At 37.1% G+C, this 22,951-nt stretch overlaps 3 protein-coding genes, 3 long non-coding RNA genes and 1 pseudogene across 8 annotated transcripts; 4 read left to right on the forward strand and 3 right to left on the reverse strand.

Annotated features, from left to right (window-relative positions):
* Positions 1–4,017: 4,017 nt before the first annotated feature.
* LOC147925877 (uncharacterized) lies at positions 4,018–5,259 on the forward strand. Its single transcript, XR_015583396.1, has 2 exons — positions 4,018–4,145; positions 4,776–5,259. It is a non-coding gene; the product is annotated as an uncharacterized LOC147925877 (long non-coding RNA).
* A 349-nt stretch (positions 5,260–5,608) lies between these two features.
* LOC104751434 (histone H3.3) lies at positions 5,609–6,672 on the forward strand. Its single transcript, XM_010473372.3, has 4 exons — positions 5,609–5,889; positions 5,976–6,052; positions 6,150–6,240; positions 6,350–6,672. Exons 1-4 carry the CDS (start codon positions 5,818–5,820, stop codon positions 6,518–6,520), a joined length of 411 nt encoding a protein of 136 aa, XP_010471674.1. The 5' UTR covers positions 5,609–5,817; the 3' UTR covers positions 6,521–6,672.
* Positions 6,673–7,344: 672 nt separating this feature from the next.
* On the forward strand, positions 7,345–7,831 carry LOC147925878 (uncharacterized). Its single transcript, XR_015583929.1, has 2 exons — positions 7,345–7,571; positions 7,666–7,831. It is a non-coding gene; the product is annotated as an uncharacterized LOC147925878 (long non-coding RNA).
* An 802-nt stretch (positions 7,832–8,633) lies between these two features.
* LOC104751435 (aldehyde oxidase GLOX pseudogene) lies at positions 8,634–10,640 on the reverse strand (annotated as a pseudogene). The gene has a single exon (XR_015583695.1). The product of XR_015583695.1 is annotated as an aldehyde oxidase GLOX pseudogene (transcript).
* Positions 10,641–10,731: 91 nt separating this feature from the next.
* LOC147925879 (uncharacterized) lies at positions 10,732–11,713 on the reverse strand. Of its 2 annotated transcripts, none has more exons than XR_015583696.1 (2): positions 11,552–11,713; positions 10,732–11,428 (listed from the first exon to the last, which is right to left on the reverse strand). It is a non-coding gene; the product is annotated as an uncharacterized LOC147925879 (long non-coding RNA). The 2 variants fall into 2 exon arrangements; XR_015583697.1 differs by having other exon boundaries at positions 11,530–11,683.
* A 3,960-nt stretch (positions 11,714–15,673) lies between these two features.
* LOC104751437 (V-type proton ATPase subunit c2) lies at positions 15,674–17,257 on the forward strand. Its single transcript, XM_010473375.3, has 3 exons — positions 15,674–15,932; positions 16,035–16,320; positions 16,930–17,257. The coding sequence occupies exons 1-3, from the start codon at positions 15,854–15,856 to the stop codon at positions 17,060–17,062; spliced, it is 498 nt and encodes a 165-aa protein (XP_010471677.1). The 5' UTR covers positions 15,674–15,853; the 3' UTR covers positions 17,063–17,257.
* A 1,311-nt stretch (positions 17,258–18,568) lies between these two features.
* Positions 18,569–22,388, reverse strand: LOC147925880 (uncharacterized). The gene has a single exon (XM_087493135.1). The coding sequence runs from the start codon at positions 22,167–22,169 to the stop codon at positions 18,744–18,746; it is 3,426 nt and encodes a 1,141-aa protein (XP_087349261.1). The 5' UTR covers positions 22,170–22,388; the 3' UTR covers positions 18,569–18,743.
* Positions 22,389–22,951: the final 563 nt, after the last annotated feature.

Genomic DNA, 22,951 nt, shown 5'->3' on the forward strand with positions numbered 1-22,951 from the left:
TGAGCAACTTCAGACCAAATAAACTGATCCTTTTTAAGTAAATCTGTCAGAGGCTTAGCAATGGAACCATAACCCTGAACAAATTTTCGGTAATACCCGGTAAATCCCAAGAACCCCCACAAATTTTTGATGTTCACCGGTGTTGGCCAATTACGCATTGCATCGGTTTTAGCCGCATCAGTAACCACTCCAGCTGCAGAGATAATATGGCCTAGATATTCGACCTAAGGTACTTCAAATAGACATTTTTTGTGATTAGCAAACAGCTTATGATATTGCAACAACTGCAAACCAACCCCAAATGATCCACATGCTCTCGAATACTACCACTATAGAACAAGATATCATCGAAAAATACTACCACAAATTTTCTCAAAAATGGTCGAAAAACCTTATTCATCAAAGACTGAAAAGTGGCTGGAGCATTGGTTAGGCCAAAAGGCATGACCAAGAATTCATAATGGCCTTCGAGAGTCCGAAATGCTGTTTTCTTGATATCCCCCTCCTTCATGCGTATTTGATGATATCCAGAACGCAAATCAATCTTAGAAAACACCACAGAACCATGAAGCTCATCAAGGAGTTGATCAATGACTGGAATGGGAAACTTGTCTGGTATTGTAGCTCTGTAATCTACACAAAACCTCCAAGAGGCATCCTTCTTTTTTACCAATAAAACAAAACTTGAAAAAGTGCTGGTACTAAGACGAATTATCCCTGCAGTCAACATATCTTCCACCATATTTTCCATAACCTCCTTAGTTGAGTGAGAGTAATGATAGGGTCTAACAGTATTAGACTGTACTCCAGGTTTCAGTGAAATACAGTGCTCTTGTCCTCTCACCGGACGTAACCCAGTAGGCATAGCAAAGACAGAAGAAAATTTGTCTAAAACTGTAGACAGAGCCGGATCCATCTGCTTATCTACAGTTAAAACATCAGTATTTGCCAGCACCACTGTCGAACCAAGATAGTAGAATGCACAGGAGGTTCCATTGATTTAAGAGACAGCTGAGGGTAATGCAGAGAAGGATCACCCATCAAAGTCACTCGTTTACCCTGATAAATGAACTGCCACTCCTGACGCTTCCAATCAATCTCATACGTACCCAAAGTTTCCAACCATTGAACCCCCAAAATGACGTCTACGCCTCCCAACTCCAACGTGATGAAATCATTCTTAAATTCCACACCAGCTAACGAGAAAGTGACATCCTTACAAATGCTTGAGCCGTGAACAGACACACCATTACCCAACAACACTTCCAAAGTACTGTCTTCACAAGCCTTTAACTTCAAACGAGAAGCTAAGGATGGAGTAATGAAATTATGTGAAGCACCTGAGTCCAACAAAATCACCACTCTCGATTTTCCAATCAAACCAACCAATTCAGTATTCATGGGAGAATGTTTGCCTAAAAAAGAATTCATAGACAAGCAGTGCAACACTCGTTGCTGATCCACTATCAACTCAGTTGGAACAATAGAATCATCGTCAACCAATTCTAACTCCAAGCCATCCACCACAGTGAGGATCTGCAACTCCTTCAAAGGATAGACATGGCTCATGAAATATTTGTCATAGCATCCAACTCCTCTGCTGAGTGTCGCTGTTTTGGTTCAGACCCTCTCGATGGAGATAATACAGTGTTAACCCCTTGACCTGTACCACTCTGCAACAAGATAGGTTTCGATGCAGGGGCATAAGTTCCAGACCGAGGAGGATATGACGGACTTGTATTGACCACCTTGACAGAGCGTTCACTCAAAAGCTGACAAAAAGAGCTAGATTCCATGAAAAAAACTGCAGCCTTCTGATAATCCAAGCCGTTAGGCTCCTTCATCTTAATAACCTCCTTCATCTCCTGTTTCAAACCATTGTAAAAAAATTTCTCCAGATGCGAATCATCCAAACAATGAACCTGAGAAGAAAGATCTTCAAACTCTGTCACATAAGCCGCAACTGTACCGGTTTGTTTAATCGCGAACAAACGATTTCCAGGATCTTCATCCCTTAATTCGCCAAAACGCAGGAACAACCTCTGTCTAAAGTTATCCCAAGAACTGACCTCACGCCGATTCATCTCCCAATTGAACCATTTCAACATATCTCCCTCTAAACTCAAAGCAACCAAATCCAATTTATCATCATCGCGGTACCTACCCACACGAAAGAACCTTTTCACTTTCGAGAACCATTCAGAAGGTTGAAAACCTTCAAACACTGGCATCTCTATCTTACGAAGCAAAATCGAGCGATTCTCTAATGGAAGGGGACTAGATTCTGTCGTACGATGTAACAAATCAGGAGAGTATGATACATGTGGTGAGTGATGCGAAGTCTCTGGCTGTTCTGGTTGTTTTCCTGCTCGGATCTCCATCCTATCCAACGCCGCCATCACCGAACGCAACATACCATCCATCGAGTTCAATTTTTCCTCCTACTCCACCTTCGCTGCACACAAGCGCTTGAATCCACCTTGTAAAACCTTCAAATGTTGTTGTAATTCATCAGCGCAGTAACTCTCATCTTCTTAAAGCTCTGATTCTTCACCCTTACCCATCACGTTGAAGCTTCGATCACAGTATCACCGCACCAATGATAGACTTTAGTATCTCCAAAGAACTAGTGTTTAACGATATGCAATTAGAACGATTCGATTGACCACAGAGATTGTAATCAAACGAGATCGGGAAATGTAATAGTGTTTACAACTCTAGCCTCACCGAAAATACAGAGATCGCATCAATCTCTCAAGCACATCGCTTGATACAACAATTCACAAAATGAGACATGAGAAACACAAGAGACTCAACGGGTCTTCTTATTCGAATTCCCAACGACAAAGCTTCCTTTTCATAAAGAATCTTTGCTTTATTCTTTGACTTCTTCCGAGTCCAAAGCCACGTCACCATTGACTTGTTGACCAGTCCCTTTCTTCTTCTTTTAATACGTACGATGAATCATATCAGTCAGTCCTTAAATTATTTGATATTGTATCATATCAAATATCTAACAAACCGAAGAAGACATAACATGTTTAGATCAGAGAGATATGTTGCTGTCACTTGTCACTCATCTTTTATCTTATAAAGCACAAGTCACTTGTCCAATCAAATTAAACCGGATAAGATTTTTTATTTTTTTAAAAATTTTAAAAAAAAAAATAAATAAAAAATAAATCTTTTATAAACGATCGTGTAAATACTAGAAAGGAGAAAAAAAAGAAGTGAAATAGGTATTATCGGTTTGTAAACTGTTCCATGATCTCCACCTCTTTATTTTTTTTGTAACATATCTACAGTATATAAAAAAACACTCGATACTAACTGTTCTTCTTCTCCACAGTCTAAATTCTCCGTTTCCCAACAATGGAGCAAAATAAACATCCTAGCTTTCTTCCTTCTCTAATTCCGGTTTCATGCAACTTTTATCGGGTTTAAAACAAAAACTGAAGTTAATGTTGATATTCACAGACATGGCCAAAAAATCCAAAGGTAAATAATCAGATCGCTCTTCTTCTATTTTCCTTCTCTCGGCGTTTTGATTCTAAGCTCTGCTATCTAGATCGAAACTGATTGTTCTTTGTCTTTGTCTTTCTATTTACAATTTATGTTTTCAGATTTCACAACTTTGGTTCAGTTTGTTCATCGTCGTGTTATATACTCATCAAACTCATCTTCTTATTTGTTAAGGATTTGAGGATCTAACTTTCAACCCACCGAATAGTAAGAATGATGTGTAAATCCCCCTTTTTTATGTTAATTTACTAAACTCTCTCATGTTTTTATTCTTTTTAATTTCTATCCAATTTATTTTATTAATTCTTTTTGACATACCAGAAATTTTCCTTTTTTCTTTTTCTACCATACATAATAGATAATATTGTAGATTGTTGACGTGGGAGGCTTAAAGGGGTGAAAGTTTATTCATCTGGAAAGTAGACGTTGACTGAGATAGCAAAATAAGGAGATGACTTCGTAAAGACCATTGACTCCAACGAAATGGCAAGGTATGCAGATCATTCTTGCAGCCCAAAACATTTTTGAAATATGAAGGTGAATTGGTCTCTTTTTTCTTTTTCAGGTGAGGTTCAATGGAATCATGTATACACTAAACTTGGAGTTTAAATTAAAAAACCAAGGTATGAAAACTGGAGGCTGTTAAGTATTAACTACTCTTAAAATCAGCCTTATAAATATATTTTTTTATTATCAATTATGTAGGCTTCTTACACCTCTATTTACATACTGCAAAAATTATCTGTTTTTCTTCCAACTCTCTATTTCTTACTGGTTTTAGGATGCTGTACTATAATCAGCACTGTTAAAGAGTGTATCTCTTTAATCATATCCTACACTATAATCAGCACAGCACTGTTAAAGATTGTTTCTCTTTTAATCATATCTTTTTTTACAATTTGATTTCTAATTTACTTCAGCTTTTTTATCTTTGCCATGTTTTGTTTGATCTAACCACTTTTTTTCTTTCTTTTCAATTTTCATGTATCTCCATACAAGCCTTTCTCAATGTTTTACAAATGACCATATATCCTCAAGTCTCTCTAATCTCACGACACCTCCCAACCACACACCAATTATTCAGAATTTGTATAATAGAAGCTAGACCACATACAAACAGGCTTGCATGGCTATACTTATCTTATTTGTACGTAGTACGGGCTTTTAAACTAGATAACAAAATCTGTGTTATCTATAGCCTTTTGTTTATCTTTATTTTCAGAACATGTTAAAAATGGATTTTTATAAAGCAGGTTTGACAGTGAGATACAATATAAAAGTTAAGCATTAGAAAGAAGGCAAATTAGGAAAACAAGAAAGCTAAGTGAAGAAGCATGAAAGAAAGCTGCAAGAAGCGCATAGATAAACAGAAATTTCATGGTCATGTGGTGAGTTGGTGACACGACATGGATCTTACGCCAAAGGAAAAGCCTTTCAAGAATGTCAACATGACATAAATTAAAGCTCAAGTCTTCTCAGCACAACAAAAAGCTCAACATAAGTTATGTGTGTGGTCAACCGTCAACTTCTTCTTCATTGAATTAAGCGTTCATGTCTTGAAGACTTTTAAATTTGGACTTTTGTGATTTTCCCTTCTGAGCTTTTTAAACCATAATATATATTATATCTTTCATGAACTCTCTTTCGTTACTTAGTTTATGTATTGCACAAACAGTTAAAAAGATGTTACACCGTAATACCGTATATGTAATATCGCACATATGACTTTAATACAAATAGTGAGTCCCCGTACTACGTACGGGTAGAATACTAGTACACAATATGTTGTTAACTTGTTTATACACACATGTGGAAAAAAAAATACTCTTTTATTTGATAACACGATTTGCTTCTCTGCGTTTCCACATCTTGTACTTGGGTTTAACTATAATGGGCCTATTTCATATGGGACCATAATCAATTTGGGCTGCAGCTCAACAAGAAGAAAACCAAACAACAAAACAGTCAGATTAACAAGCTTAATACACACACAAAAAAAAAAAAACCAATAAGAATCGAAGACGTGGATCGACACGCAAGCTAAAACTTATCCTAAATAAAATCTGGACCGTCGAACATGTCATTAATCGCACGACTATCAAACTAATCCTTCCTTCATTAATCTCCCAAAATTAACCGACCTAATTTCACCTTCCCTCCCTCGCTATATAAAATACCTTTTTTATTTACTAATCTCTCATCTCCACCAAAGTTCAAAAACACAATTCAGAGACTTGCGATTCCTCTCTCTCTCGTTCATCGTTCTCAGATCTTTTTTGTTGAAGAAGGAAGCTCATGGCTCGTACGAAGCAAACCGCGAGAAAATCACATGGAGGAAAAGCTCCGAGGAAGCAGCTCGCCACCAAGGTTCGTTTCTTTTAGTTTTTGGTATTTGTAAAATATGAGAATCTAGGGTTTCGAATTTGGCTGTAACTGATTTGTGTAATCTTCAGGCGGCGAGGAAATCTGCGCCGACCACCGGTGGAGTCAAGAAGCCTCATCGTTACCGTCCTGGAACCGTCGCTCTTCGGTAAGTAAATTTCACCTTCTCAAATCATTGATCATGTTCTGTTTTCCCAATTTTGTAAACCCGATGGTTTTGTGTGTTGTTTGTGGAAATCAATCAGTGAGATTCGTAAGTACCAGAAGAGCACAGAGTTGTTGATCCGTAAGCTTCCCTTTCAGCGTCTTGTTCGTGAAATCGCCCAAGATTTCAAGGTACGTATAGATAAAAAAAAAAACCCTAGAATATGTATTCGTGATTCCTTAAATTGATGAATCTTGATCCTAGTTGAAGTTGTTTAATTGGGTGTGTATATATGTGTAGACGGATCTGAGATTCCAGAGCCATGCTGTGTTGGCACTCCAAGAAGCTGCGGAGGCGTATTTGGTGGGTTTGTTTGAAGACACTAACCTTTGTGCCATCCACGCCAAGAGGGTTACGATTATGCCTAAAGACATTCAGCTCGCAAGAAGAATTCGCGGGGAGCGTGCTTAGAGTTGTGGAATGGAATCAATTAGGGGTTTATTATGTTTAGTATTTTGGATTCTATTCTATCTTTCGTTTTGATTTGGTGTTGTGCGTTTAACTAAGCTACAATGTTCTTATGAGCTTTTTTTCTGAGATATTATGAATTTGGTTTTTGATGATTTTGATATTTCGTACTTATTGCTTCCCTAGATTGAATTGATGATCATTGTTCTTGAAGATTGTGTTCCTGAGATTGCAAAGAAAATATTATTAATCCACTTGTGTTTCTTCTCTGTTTTGCTCTGTTGGTTGTAGGGGTTTAAGATTTTTGATGTCTTGAAAATTCACAAATTATTTACATATTGGTTGATTCGAAATAGAGGAAAGTTTGGATTAGAAACAATTTGAGTTATATTTTTGTTTGGGTTTTATATTTGGGCTCTTGTATTTTTGGTTATTGGGCTCTGTACTTTTGTATTTTTTTTTAATGAAATAATATCTTTTATTTTTAAACTATATATTTTAATTAAAAGGTACAATTTTTTAAAAAAGTTTTCGTACTAACCCCGAAACATTTTACATTTTGAAATGGAGATAGTAGAAATAATAGAATTATCGACCAAAAAAGGGGTAATTTTAGGTTTTTTTCTTTTCTTGTCTAGTGATAATTTATTTTCTTTTTTTAGATAAGTAGAGAATCCAAACCAAAAGCAATACTAAATTACTAATCCAACTTCATTTAAAGTGTGTGTAAAAACGAACTATATATAATTAAAATCAGAATGAAAAAGTCTATACTTTTGTCATCCAACTTCATGATGATTCTTTTAACAATTCGACCATGTGAATTAATTTCTTCTCTAATTTCTTGAAAATATTGTACCAATTCATGTTTTTTTTCCACCTTACGATTTATTCATTTTATATATATTACTAATAAGAATGGAACAAAATACTTTTGGATCGTAGGTCCATCACTTCTTGTTTTGTCTATTTGGGTGGTTGTTTTCCTCTCGTACACAACAATGAAAATTTGGTACAAGAACCCCTTGCATGTTCTGCTGGGAATTCTGACAAGGTAATTTAATATCCTGTTTGTGAATCTGTTTTCCTTCTTTTTTTTCTTGTCTACTCTTGTTTTCACGTTTGTTTGTTTGTTTTTTCTAATTTAGGGTGACTTTCATCACTGGGTGGACCTCTTCAATTACTTTGACACATTTTTAGATCACTCTTTTCTGCTACTTGTTATTGATTTATATTTTGTTCTCTTGCTTATCGTAGAACTAGCATGTATATTTTACTTGATCAAATTGGATCTAGTTTGTGTGTGCTTCTCTTCAATAGCTCTGGTGAAAAGCTTCTTTTGGTTGGTTGGATTGTATGTACCCATATATCCAATTTATTTTCACATTCCACATCTTCTAATTGCTTTAGTTATTAGGGTCTATGTTCCTTGGTCATCTTTTTGTTTTGCTTGTTTGAGGTGACCAATGAAGGAGTACAATTTTTTTCAAAACTAAGAACCTAACTTATAAGAGCTTACCATTTGAAGAGTGCAATTTTAATTAACAAACAAAATGTTCTTATTTTATAAAAGTACACTTTTTAATACTAAAAAATGTAAGAACTCCAAAATATGAACCTACCAATAAAGATGCTCTTAGTGGATCCGATATGAATTTTACTAGAAATGTAAGTGGTGGCATGTTTTGTGAATGGGTGTAAATGGCGTAGATATAGTTTACACAATTGCGAGAGTGACATAAGTGGAAGACGTGCAAGACAGTAAGAATTTTAGTTGGATCATATGACGTAACTCAGTACGTAGTTTTTTTTGTCTTTTAGAATCTGTTGCCTCTCTAGTTCTGGTCTCGCAAATCTCAGTACACACGACGTTCCTTTTTTGGGTTTTCCAACTTATTTAATCACACATTCTTGTTTATCTTTTTTTTTATTATTCCCACATATATCCGCAAAGAATAAGTCGTCTAGCATCGTTCTCTTTGCCCACGTCCTCGTTATTCCCCTTTATTCTTAGCGTAATTAAAAACTTAAATTAGATATTTCGTGTTCCTTTTAAACCATTAAACTTTCTCACGTAGCTATAAAGTATCCTATATAACATGAAAACTTCACCGACTCAAAATAATATCAAAGTATCTGATTCCTTTTTTGTAATTGCATCATTATAATAACATACAATTCCAAGAAATAAATATATAATAAGGTCTTAATTAAATAATAGTCATAAATATTAAAAAAACAAAAAAATCACCCGATTTTGTGGGTTTAATAAAAATCACACATATAGTAGGGAATGACCAATGTTGATGATAGGGTCACGTTCACTCTAAACGTACCCAAACACCTTCACTTGGTATATCTTGGTTCACCACGAAAACCATGTAATAACCGGGCGGTGCAAGATTCACAGAGCTCGGAGTCCTGACGCTAACTTCATAAATCCTGCTCAAACCAATCCTTAAAAACAAGACATGATCAAGAACCAAAAGCCTCTGACTCATCGAGAAGGAATGTGTATTAAACGAAGGATACACCATAGTGACTTTAACCGGAGTCTTCACTCTTCCCTGTACAGTAAACCTCAGCCTCAAGATTTGACCGTAATTGATCGTTGTCTGTGGCATAGGATCCATGATCACCGGACGAAGACTCGAGTACTTAGATTCCAAATACGACGGCGAAAAAGTCTCTAAACTCAGCTCCGTCGGGAAAAGCACACCGGTGAAATTGTAATACGCGTGTGGGTTGCTCCCTCCGACGATAACTCTCCCGTCACGTAGCAAAGTCGCGGTTGAATGGTACATCCGAGGGATAGCGTTTGCGTTCTGAGGTTCGAATCTTGAACCGACCGGTCTATCGGGATGATAAATATCAGGATTAAAAACCGGTTCACGACCAAGATCCCAAGCAGCTGTCCCTGAAGAACCACCGTTAATTAACAGAACATGTCCGTCAGGTAAAAGCGTCATGTCTCCCATAACTCTAGCTCTCGGCATCTTCTCAACAGCCCACTGAGGATTCTCGTCGTTGATATTGATTCTCGCACACGTGTCAAGAGCTTTAATAAAAGTCTTTCTCTGAGAAGCGAGGATGTACGAACCTTTCGGTGCACCTCCGCACACTAGAACCTCTAACACAAGGTTCTTGATCGGCAAGAGAACGGCCGAGCCAGTGCTAGGGTAGCTTCTCGGATCGCCTCCAGGGATCTCCGGATAAGTTTTGACGACAGTGTTTGTTGCATAATTGAGCAATATAGCTCTGTTGTTTGCGAATATGAACAAGTTACCATCGGTGTTGAGGAACACGTAAGGGTAAAGATTGTTTTCTTGTCCAGGATCAGTGGTTTGGGCCAAGAACGGTAATTCGTAGAGATTTGGAGCGTTTGTTTTTGGGAAAAACTCGTAGTTGAATTGATCTCGACCTCCGATTATGATCTGACGACCGTCAGGGAGAACATGGTTCGAAGCGTACCATCTGCTTGCAGCTAGTCCGTTATCTACTTCTGTCCAGTCGCAAGAATCGTCGTCGCAAGGGGCGAATAGTCTAGTTTTACGTTCTCCGTCTCTACTTCCTCCGGTTTGGAGGAGAGTGCCGTCGGGGGTGACTCCGCCTGAGGAGCACCAAGTGTTGGATTGGACGGTTAAGGGACGGATACTGTTCAAGGCGACGTTGTACTCTACCGAGTGCGCTGTGCAGTCGGTTTTGGAGACGGCGTCGTTGGGGCTCTTTCGGCAGGCTCCGTTAGGGAGAGAGATGTTGGAAGGACCAAAGTTGGTTCGGTCGTACATTATGACACGGTCGTTGTGGAGGAGCTGAGAGTGCATTGCTGAGATTCCGACGTTCGGTAAGAGAAGCCTCCATGTTCCTCCGGCTCCAGATGTCAAGTGGCACGAGAGGAGGAAGAAGAAAGCCAAGCATCGGAGATAATTAACGTCGGTGAAGATTCGGATTGTAGCTTTTGCAGCCATATTTTGTTTCTTCACGGGTTGTTTTTTTCTTTTAATTTGTGTGGTACATGTATTAATTGTCCATGAGCTCTCTACTTAATATTTATAGGTTTGGAGGAAAAAAAAATCAAATATTAATGTAAAGATAACTTAATAAAGTATGGGAGAAACTAGAAACTGTACAATTATTCTTAGATTATCATGCCACATTCCCCGTTTTTAGCTTATAGTCTTAGTCTATAATGGAAATTGCAATAAATTTACTTAAATAAAATTACCTATTTTATAATATGAACACAAAAACAAGTAAATAAACCTTTTTCGGTTTTAACGTCTTTTTTTTTTGTTGTCATCTGGAATATATATTAAAGAGAAATAAAGGAGAATTACAAGAAACGGCCGAGTACTTTAATTTCCGAAAACTAAGCCGACGATATCTTTACCCCCGGGAAAACAAACCTACAAGGTCTAAAGCTCTCGGAAACTAAGCCCCACACAAGGGGAACCAAACAAAGAAAAAAAAGAGATCTAAAACAGGATGGTAGATTTTACACAGAGAAACCAAACTTCTTTTTACCCGAACAAACCAAAAACGCAAGAAGTAGAAGGCAAAGGACACCAGAGTTAACCAAAACCTTGAAAGACTACGAATATCTTGCCTCACATTGTTGATTTAGAGTCTTCAGAAGAGAAACCTTGGGGAATTTTGAGCGGCGAAACAGAAGAACTCAATTCAGAGACTATCGGAAACGCCATGGTCGGAAGTGTCAACTAAGTGACTTGAACCAGTAAGAAGAACCCAAACCTGAGCGGATCATGCCCTAGATCCGATCTGTTGAAGCTGTGTAGGGAAACCTAAAACAATAGATCGCCGAAACCGAATCACCACCACACCAACTGTGAGTGGTTTAGAGCCAACGCGGTTTAGGCCATAGAAAGCTCAGGCAAAGAAGAAAAATGAATCCTGCAACAAAATCAAACAACCTAAATCTTAGATCTAAAAAGAGAAAGACTAGAAAAATCAAAGATTTCTCCATAAAAGAAAGAAGAACTAGAAAACTAAACATAAAACTAAAGCCGAACTGACGCTATGGCCGCCGGTCGGAGATGAAGACCTAGAGTGGCAGCGAGTTCTTTATAAGAGAGAAGGGAGAGAAAATATTAAGAGAGAGAAGGAGTCCAAAAAAGATTCTGATTGATCACACTACTCTCTCCTCATTCGGTTTTAACAAGTCACACACGTATTTAATTTAATTTGTGTCAAAGCCTCAATGGTGATATTTTGTCATGTTTACTTATATAAAATTATTATTTTATTAGCAACACAAAAATAAGTAAACAAACCTTTTTCGGATTGACAAGTCACGTACATATTTAATTTGTTTCAAAACTTCAATGGTGATATTTTGCCATATTTCATTCATTACTTTGTGTTTTTAATAATTTTTAATATTTCAATACTGAAAAGTTATTTAATTAAAAGTTGACTAACATTAAAAATCTGCGAAATTTTTTCCACCGCTCAAACTTACACCTAGCTAGGTCAATTCTTCCATTTTGTAATTAAATAAAACCGCGTGTGATAAAATAAAACTGAATTCACTGAAATCAAAAGCATAATGATAATACTCTGCCTCTTACTGCCAATTTAATTTGAAAGTCTTTTAGTTTTGCATCGAAACTTAAAAAAAAATAGCGTCGAATTGATTAAACAGTTTTAAGTTTTTTTTAGACATGTAAATGTAAAATTGGAATAGTTGGGTCGGCACGATTGGGTTATCCCCAACGTTCTAAAAAGGTTTCTTCTCTGATTTAAATTCAATGCAACATTTGTATAACGATATATATATGAAGCCATATAAAGATTCCACATCAAATAATATTAACTGCGTAAGGAATATATTATGGATAATTTTTGGGTTCATCCCACTTTTATTCACCCTCTTTAAATTAAGAAAAACAAATTTTAATTAAGAAAATAAACTATGTAGATCAATCAATTTTAAAATTATTAATTTAAATATTATATTATAGTTTTTAATTATTACATCTAAACCCTAACTATTTTTTATAAACCCAAACCGACATATAATTTTCTTTAATTGTAAAATCTAAACTCTAACCACTTTTTTATAAACTCAAACCGACATATAATTTTGTTTAATTGTAAAATCTAAACCCTAAACATTCTTTTATAAACCTAAACCAACATATAATTTTGTTTAATTGTAAAATCTAAACCCTAAACACTCTTTTGTAAACCCAAACCGACATATAATTTCATTTAATTGTAAAATCTAAACTCTATCCACTCTTTTGTAAATCCAAACCGACATATAATTTTGTTTAATTCTAAAATCTAAATCTAACCATTCTTTATAAACTCAGACGATATAAAAATTTTGAAATTACAAATTTAAACTATAATACTCTTTTATAACCCAAACCGACATAATTTCTTTAATAAAAGATCCTCATAATTTGTTTTCTTAATTTGTATTGTCTTTTTATTTTAATTTTGATTTTTTTAATATGATATAATATGGTATATTGTTGTATTCTGATTGGTTAATTAAGAGGGGTGAATGAGAGTTGTTCACCCCTAGGGGTGAACCCAATAATTTTTCATATATTATTGGGATGATATATTGTAGTATATGTATATTCACATCCATCCAACAGTCTTAGTTTGTCTACCCGATTATGCAAATAGACAAATAGTTAAGACTTAAAAGCCTATTAGTAAACAGTGATATCTCAAGTGAAACAAATGTACGGTTCATACTTTTATTTCGGTTGGGTCAATACCATTTTGGATACAATTAATTAGTATTATCAAGACGTGGTACCAACCTGAAATGAACTAATATTAAATGTTAATTTGTCGTCGAAGGGACAGTTTATATGATTGATTATTAACATTATACGTGAGGGGTTGAATTATAATGTTATGTCAACACCAAACATTCCAATGATTAACGTACATAACATATATAATTAGGAAATTTAGTCAATGTTCCCAGGTGTAATTTTCGTCTGATATTTGAACGTTTTAACTCCACCGTCGTCACTAAGCACAATTCAGTGAATCTTTAATATACAAAGTTTCTATGCACAGATAACAAAATATGACAAGGAAAAGCGTTGGGCGTGTTAAAAAGTGTAACTTTTTTTGCAACTATAAAACCCGTGTTTATAATTAAAATTTGATATGAAAGAAGATTTTTATTCTGTCACGTTGGTCCAACTGTCCTTCCAGATAAATAAATATTCAAAGCTGCAAAGAAGAGTTTTATAATGATCAAAGATCACCAAAATGTATATATCTCGGAATAAATCGTCGACAAAAGAAAAAAATTAAAATTGTTTTCAACTCATTTGACCATTTGTGTATTAATCCAAAATCATGTCGAAATGATGTTTAAAGTATATATATATATATATATATATATTACGAACTGTAAAGATATTAAGAATCTCTCCAACACTGAAAGAAGAAGTATCGCTAGTCAAACCAACACACCAAAAAAAATGTCTCTGCTGCAAGAAGACATTCAGTCTTCTTTTGGGGTGTTGGTTTGACTAGCGATACTTCTTCTTCTTTGGTGAACGATTTGCTTTACACTTTCCTTCGTTTATGTAGAATCAGAGGAAGAAGATGATTGAATCTTGTGTATTTACTTGATAAACGATTACAAGTATATATGCATTACAGAAACTTAGTCACCAAGACTAGTTAGCGTAACTTTAGGAAACTAATAAGTGCAATTACTAAATGGACGGGATATGATTTGTGATATCGAATAATATCCCAATAATATATATATATATATATATATATATTACGAACTGTAAAGATATTAAGAATCTCTCCACTGGTATTACAGTTTATGTTTGCGCGTGTGCATATATGTATCGAAGCGTATTGTTAACGTAACAGGTTTACATGTCACAGGACTCACAGCTTTATTCCTTTATGAGCATTCGAAAATCATTTTTTTTCATCTATAAACAATTGGTTCTTTTGTTGGTTTTAAATTGGTAAATATTACTTAAATTTAATAATGTTTTCATTTTCTTAAGAACAAATTTTTTTTTTTGTTAAAGGGTTTCTTAAGAACAAAATTTTAATGTTGACAAATGACGATCGTGATTGAGAATTGGAGGAAGAAGATCAAATGATGACAAAAAGGTCAGACCAAAGAAATAGATAATGTAGATATCATACAGTAATTAATTAGAGAAAGCCAAATGTATACCAACATTTCATTCAAGAAAGTTCACGAAAAGACAATTATGTTTAAGATACATACTGTCAAACTTAGCTAAGGTTTTGCAAATGAAGTATGAGGAAAATGCGCGAAAGGTATGAAACAAAAAGAATAATAAAGATTTTGCCAATTCTGTCACATTCATAATTCAAAAGCCGCCCACATTTCTTTTTCTCTTTTTTTTTTACCTGTACTCTAATTGATATGAGCTATAATATATATGATGCATAAATATATTATATTTTCATATATATACAAAATAATATTTTCTTCGTTGCAAAATATAGGATGTTTTAAGTAAAGTACGCAGATTAAGAAGTTTTTACTTTTAACAAGTTCAACCAATCAGAAACAATACTACATAATATAAAATACTAAACTAATCTAAAAGTTGCATAGAAACTTGAAAAATCTTATTTTATGAAATAAAAAAACTTCTCTAAAACATCTTATATTTACAAACGGAGGAAGTATTATGTTATCGTATGTTTTGTGAAATGTGAAGTGAATCTGTCCAAATAGTATGTTTTAGGGGATGCACTCGTTTTATGGCTTAACATATATATTATATAGCAAAGAAAGCCACGAAAGATTTATTAATTAAAGACAGACATGTTTATATTACAATGATTGACTAACCGTTGACAATTACATTTTTCATTCATGAAAACTATGAATTCAAGCGTCGCACATATGATGACTCTCAAATTCTCAATGTTCAGTTCCATGTATCAACTCTTTGCAAGCCGATTTTTTTTCTTTTCTTTCTTTTTTGGGTTATTATTTTCATTATTATTTATTTTAAACTAGTTTTTGTTTTCATCACAGCGACAAAAAATACCATCTTAGACCGCCTGATCGTCACTATTTATTGGGCCTCTCATCTTAGCCCAATAAAGCTATTTAGTATTAATAGCATCACCATAAGGCCCAAAATTAAGATAAACCAATTTTTTTTTTTTTAACAGCGGTTAGTTAATATATAGTTTTACTCCCGTAAAAAAAAATTCTCTCTCTCTCTCTCTCTCTCTCTCTCTCTCTCCTACAATTTACAAAACAATAATTTTGTCAAGAGATCTCATCGGAGCCACAACACAATCATCAAACGAAGAAGAGCCATGGCTTCAGGTTTCAGTGGCGATGAAACAGCTCCTTTCTTCGGATTCCTCGGCGCAGCCGCAGCTCTCGTTTTCTCCTGTAAAGAATCAGATCCCTCTCTTTGTCAATTTCTCATCAATTGAATGAATCACCCATGGTTTTTGATTTCGATCCGATCCGATTTGATGTTGTTTTTTCCAGGTATGGGAGCAGCGTACGGGACGGCAAAGAGCGGGGTCGGAGTTGCGTCGATGGGAGTGATGAGACCTGAACTTGTTATGAAATCGATTGTTCCTGTGGTTATGGCTGGTGTGTTAGGTATCTATGGTCTGATCATCGCCGTCATCATCAGTACTGGGATTAACCCTAAGGCCAAGTCTTATTACCTATTCGATGGCTATGCTCATCTCTCTTCTGGGCTTGCTTGTGGTCTTGCTGGTCTATCCGCCGGTATGGCTATTGGTATTGTTGGCGATGCTGGTGTTAGGTAACAACAACAGATCTCTTCTACATTGATCTTAAAACTCTTCGATTTCAGCAATTTATGGATTGATTTGTTTAGAAGTTTCTTAGACTTAGCCCTTAGGCAGTGTTTGCTTTTGGTGTTTGTTGTTTTACATCATCATTCAATAGGATCAGAATACAATTTTTCTTTTATAAGTGATCAGTGGTTTACAGTAGCTAGGAATTGTAGTTCTTTGATGAAACTTAATTTGTAAGACAGCTCTTGTAGACTAGAAATAGAGACTTAGTGAGAAAAGGAAACATATTTTGACTATTTGGTTAGTGAAAAGCTTTTTGGCTCTAGCAGAGTTAGGAGAGTGCTTCAACATTTCTCCAAGATAGAGTTCCTTCTTGATTGTAATCTTGATTCAAAGATTAGAAATACCTTTTTGTTACTTGTTTCATATCAAAACTCATCCCAGAGAAAGTTCTTTATTGATCTGCAAATTTAGAACTGTACCTGGATTGAATCTTTGAAGCATTACCGTTAATTAATAGTAGTATCAACAGAACACAGGCGCTGCTGCACCTGATGCTTTATTAGTTCAGGAATCTGTTTTGTTAATCTCATTGCATGTTATATCTTTTGCAGAGCGAATGCGCAACAACCAAAGCTCTTTGTGGGAATGATTCTGATTCTCATCTTTGCGGAAGCGCTTGCACTGTATGGTCTCATTGTTGGTATCATCCTCTCATCTCGAGCTGGTCAGTCTAGGGCTGAGTGAAAGCAGCGGAGACTTATTATTATTATCATCATCTCTGATATGATAAGTTTTATGTAATGTTTCGCTTCTCCTTTTTGTGTGCATCTGAGTTCGGTTATATTATTGGAAACAAACTTGTGTGAAATCAGTTGACGTTGTACCAAAATCATTCATTTTTTCATTTGCATCACTACTATATATTTACTGATTTACATATACAATATGTGTTAGTTTCCCTCTGAAAACTAATCAGCAATGATTATGTAATATCCAATAACTCTAATAATCGGTATATGTTGTTCTGAGTGTGAGATTTATAAACTCTGCTACATGAAATCTTCACATGACCTAAGTAGAATATTCGATTTTATTTTCAATAAATGAACACAGCACTGAAGGAATGACCGTTTTCACAGTAAATAAGTATCGTACCATTCGCGCTTCATACAAGAAAATAACTATGGTGTATTGGTGTGTAAAATAATGGCTGTGGGTTCAAGAGAGCATGCCAACCACACAAGCACAGTCAAAATAGTCATGACTCGTTATAAAGACAGCAGCAAAGTGAGAGGGCGATATGACACATTTAACAATCCGATGAGTCGTTGTCCACACAGCAACAACATTCATTAAACTCTCTCACACAAACTTACAACTCCCTTGCATTTATTCTCCTTCCCTTCTTGATTACACCAATCCCTTCTTCACGACAACCATTCTTGTTTTAATTATCTTCATGAACAACGTATTTTCGAAAATGTCATGGAAATTTAAATGTTTTTTTTATGGGCTTTGATTTAATACATAAAGTTTTTTTTCTTGTTTTTTCTTTTTCTTTTCTTTTTCTTTTCTTTTTCTTTTGACAAAGGTTTATACTACTTCCTAAAGTTTATTCCTTAGGATTTTATAAAAGGAATCCAAAGACTATAATAAGGCGGAGTTATCCATTGATATATACACCTACCAAACATTAGAAATTAAATAATTGAAAGAGAAGCAATAGTATGAGTAAAAAAAGCCAAGAAAAGACAAGTACACAGGCTATAAACAGTGTAAAATCCGACGTGGCTTGGTTCCAGACAACTTAGGCTCTCTGCTTAAAAAGCTTTTCGTCCTCTGACGGCTTAACTTCACTATTCCCCAAACACAAACACAAACACAAGAATCCAAGCAACGGCTACTTTCATCTCCCTAGGGAGAGACAACCACGTGTCACACACCCACTTGTCCAAACGTATTTCGCGGGAACTAAACAGAATGAAGACAATGTTGAGACTTGAGAAGGAGAGAACCCCACATCTACTCTTAACCCACTGACCAATTCACGGAAGGCTGTCTGAAGAATACACGCAATGCTTACCAAACGGCGCCGTAGGGTCATACTATATCTTTTTTATGGGCAAAATTATACTATATCTTATTACTAATTTTGTATTGTTATAATTTTCAGGAACATGATTTTTTTATTGAACGAGAATTCCGGGAAAAAAACTGTTCGATTGTAACACAAGAGATGACACATTCACATTGAACTGATTCGTCGTGGAAAATTCAATAGCTTTGACACTTAAAATCAGATTGTGGTACCCGTGACAAGTACAACACAAGAAAAGTCACGGATCAATAAAAGTCAACATTAAAAAGAAAATGAATTATCCACAAAGGAAAAAAGAAATAAAATGATTAGAAAGATAAAACGACTTCAAGATGCGGCGGTGGCGGCTGGAGAAGTAGGTGAACTAGGATCGGCGGACAAGGAAATCGCCGGACCGACTCTACACCCTTCAAGCATGAACACAACATCAGCCATTGACGGACGATCAACGACGTCTCCTCCGGTACACAACAGCCCAACTTTGATCCCTAACAAGAACTCTTCCCACTCCGAACTTTCCGGGTCAAGCTCCAACAAACCCGGTTCCAGCAACTCAACGATCTGACCCTTTTGTAACTGTCTCTTCACCCATTTCACTATATCTTCATCCTCCGTGAACATCACTGCTTTTTTCCCCGTTAAGATCTCTAACAACACGATCCCAAAGCTGTAGACGTCGCTCTCTTTACTTGCTTCCCCCGTTAACGATGCTTCGGGTGCAATGTAACCTAAAGACCCGACCGGAGTGGATGAAGTTGACGGTTCTTCAGCGGGAGTCAATGCAGTCAATCTATCTAAACCGAACTCTGACAAGTGAGCTTCGAAATCTGCATCGAAGAGGACGTTTTGCGGTTTTAGATCGCCGTGAATGATTGTTAAAGAATGCAAGAAGGAGAGTCCTCTAGCGATTCCAAGAGCGATGAGATGACGCATCGGCCAGTTCAAGACATGTCCGTCTTGGTGTGATGCTTCTTGCAAAAGCGTGGAGAGGTTTCCGTTGGGCATGTAGTCGTAAACAAGAAGTCTTAGATCAGGCGGTCCGCAGTAATATCCTCTCAAGACCGTAATGTTCTTGTGCTTCACTCTACCTAAAGCCTCTGCTTGATTACGGAACGTTGCGTCGGTTATCGAAGCACCGTCCATGAGTCTCCGAACCGACAGTACCATCCCGTCTCTAAACGTCGCCTTGAAAACCAACCCGTACCTTCCTCGACTCAATACATTTTCTTCGTCGAACTGTCTCGTGGCTTCTAAAGTTTCAGCTAGTGTGATCTTGTTGTTGAACATAACAAGTTTAGGTCCTCCATTGTTGTCTTCTCCTCTTGTCCCACCAGAACTAGCCCTGGATGTACGTGATGGTGTCCCTTTCTTGTCCCGAGTCAAACCCAATCTTAGTTTGTTCCGCCATCTCCATAAACTAAACACATAACCACAACAACAGAGTAACAACAACAAAGCTCCAGCCACTGCTAGTGTCACCAATAGGATTAGCTTTCTCCTTCTTCGTCGCCGAATTTTTGGACATTCTATACCGAGCGGTTTACCGCAAAGCCTCGGGTTATTAACAAAGCCGGACGGATTAGGAAAACGCGCAGCTAGAGCTGTTGGAATCTCCCCTTGTAAGCTGTTTCTTGATACGTTGAAGTAGCTCAGAGACTGAAGTCGAGAAAGACTTGATGGTATAGTGGAATTCAATCTGTTGGAAGAAAGATCCAACGCCGTTAAGTTCACCAATCTTGATAAAGTTTCAGGTATTCGACCCGATAGAGAATTCGAATTAAGCAGGAGAGACTCTAGAGACGAATCTTTAGAAACCTGATCAGGAACACTCCCTGTTAAACTGTTGTGACCCAAATCAAGCTTCCTCAAACGAGACAATTTAGAAACGTAAACCGGAATGTGACCCTTTAACCGGTTCCAACCGAGCTCAAGAACCTCAAGACGAGAGCAATTCCCAATCTCCGGCGGGATTGAACCAGAGATCCGATTGTGAGACAGGGAAAGCACTTGTAATGATTTGAGAAACCCATAGGTGGAAGGGATACGTCCGGAAAATGAATTGGAACTGAGATTTAAGTACTTAAGACTAACCAAGCTGCTGAAACCTTCCGGTACGACGCCGTCGAACTCGTTGTTTCCAAGAGCAACCACTTGAAGATCCGGTAAACCAAAGAGCTCGACTGGTAACTGACCGGAGATACTCTGTTTACTTAAATCCAAAACCCGAAGCTTCATTAAACCGCTAACACTAACCGGAATCCGATCCGTTAACCCGCATCCACTTAGGTTTAAAACACTCAAGCTCTTTAAGTCACCCACATTGGCCGGAATTTCACCGGAAAATCTATTGAAGCTGAGATTAAGAACGCTAAGATTAGCTAGCTTCGTTATCTCCGACGGTATGATTCCAGCGAGATGATTCTCGTTGAGACTCAACGTCTCGAGTCCGTGTAACGTAAGAAGATCCGATGTAATCCGACCCGAGAACCCGTTTCTTCCGAGAGAGAGCGTTGTCAGGCTCCGTAACTGACTAAAAAACCCCGGAATCTGACCCGAGAACTTGTTCCCTTCGAAATCAACGACACGCAACGATCTGCAGTTTCCGAGACTCGTCGGGATTTCACCAACGAACGAATTGTTAGCTACTCTCAGCTCCTGAAGCGCCGCGAAGCTCCCAATTTGACCCGGAATACCGCCGGAGAAACCGTTTCTAGATAAATCCAAAACGATTAAAGAGGTCAAATCAGTCAACCACGCGGGAAAATCGCCATCAATGCGATTCTCGTGAACGTCGAGGATCTCCAAATTAGGGTTCACGCAAGACGGCGGCTTAGCTATCCCCGTGAAGTTATTAACTCCTAATTGAATGATCCGCATGGACGAATTGTAACCGTAATAGCCACATACAAGACTCGCCGGTACTGTTCCGGTTAATGAATTCTCCGATAATGAAATCACCTGGAGGTTTGGGATCTTCCCGAGAGTCGCCGGGATTAAACCGGTGAGGGAGTTCTCGGTTACGCTGAAGTGAATAAGCGACGAACAGTTTGATAATGCAGATGGTATTGTGCCTTGTAACTCGTTTGAGTCTAGCCATAGGTACTCTAGGTCTCGTAGTTGTCCCAATGTCGCCGGGATCTCACCGGAGAAACGGTTGTACGAGAGGTTGATGAGCTGGAGAGATGATTTCGCCGTGAAATTCGCCGGAATCTTGCCGGAGATTGCGTTGGAAGACAAATCTACGTAACGGAGACTCTTCGAGACTGTGACGCCGGAGATGTTTCCGGTGAGTGAGTTGTGAGCAGCGTTGAGGACTTGGAGGTTCCTGAGATTCAATATCTCCGGTGGGAAATCGCCGGAGAAGGAGTTGTAGTGGAGGTAAAGCGCTCTAAGGAAGACGCAGCGGGAGAGAGAAGAAGGAACGGCGCCGTTTATGTCGTTTGAGTGGAGACTGAGTTTACGGAGCTGAGTTAACTCACCGAGTCGAGGACTGAGGTGGCCTGAAAGGCGGAGACGAGGGAGACGAAGCTCTCGTACACGGTCGGAGAAGCAGGAAACGCCGTGCCAGTCGCATGGAGCTGAGGGAGACGATTGGTTCCATGATTCGAGAGCGCCTAGAGGGTCGTGGAGTGAGAGTTTGAACGATGTGAGTGCTTGTATCTCTGATGAGACGGCGGTGGTGTGGTGGAATCTGGAGAAGAATACGGTGGAGAAGAAGGTTAAGTGAAGGAATAAAATGACCGTTGCGGCCATTAGAGAGGAGAAAAGGAAAGATCCTTTTTATTTTTTGCAGAGATGATTTTTAGTTGTTTCGTTCTAATAATATAAGAGAGGAGCGTAGTAGGGAGGGAGAGTGTAACGACATCGTTTTTGGATTCCACTATATGGAAAGTCTTGGGATTATGTGAATTTTTTGTTGTTCCCCAAAAAGCTAATTATATAAAGAAAGAAAATGTTTTTGTTGTACTTTAAACAAAACTATACACATTTGGATCGATTGATAGAAAAATCTCACCAACATCTATGATAAACCGAGATCTTGTCGTACATTTAGATTAGTCCTGACCTCAGGGTTCTGTCTAATTCTCTCGAACTCACGTTTAAGCAAAGACACCGGCTTATACTAAATTGGGAGTATATGTGATAAACTATAAGAGATAATCTCACCAAGCATTAGACATATTGTCAAAAGTATAAGCATTATGACTTATAAGAATATATCATAGGTGGGTATGGTTTTTGTATTCGTATACATGTGCGTGTATGACACAGTATCTGCATTATGTTTGTAGCTACCAATGTTGTGACAAATGTTACGACCAACTCTGCATCTCTCACGGCCAGTTAAATCACAAACTACCAAATCGTACATATTTTCTCACCAAGGTTGCATTTTTTTACTTATTGAACATTTATGTACTACTTTATAAATGATTAGATTATGAATTTTTAGTTTCATTTTTCAAAGCTTGTTTGTTTAAAAACCGAGAAGCATTGATTCAAAATTTTGTTTTTCAGTTAATTAGGTTCTTGGT

This window comes from Camelina sativa, chromosome 16, assembly GCF_030686135.1.
Source record: "Camelina sativa cultivar CO46 ecotype springtype chromosome 16, ASM3068613v1".
NCBI lineage: Eukaryota > Viridiplantae > Streptophyta > Magnoliopsida > Brassicales > Brassicaceae > Camelina > Camelina sativa.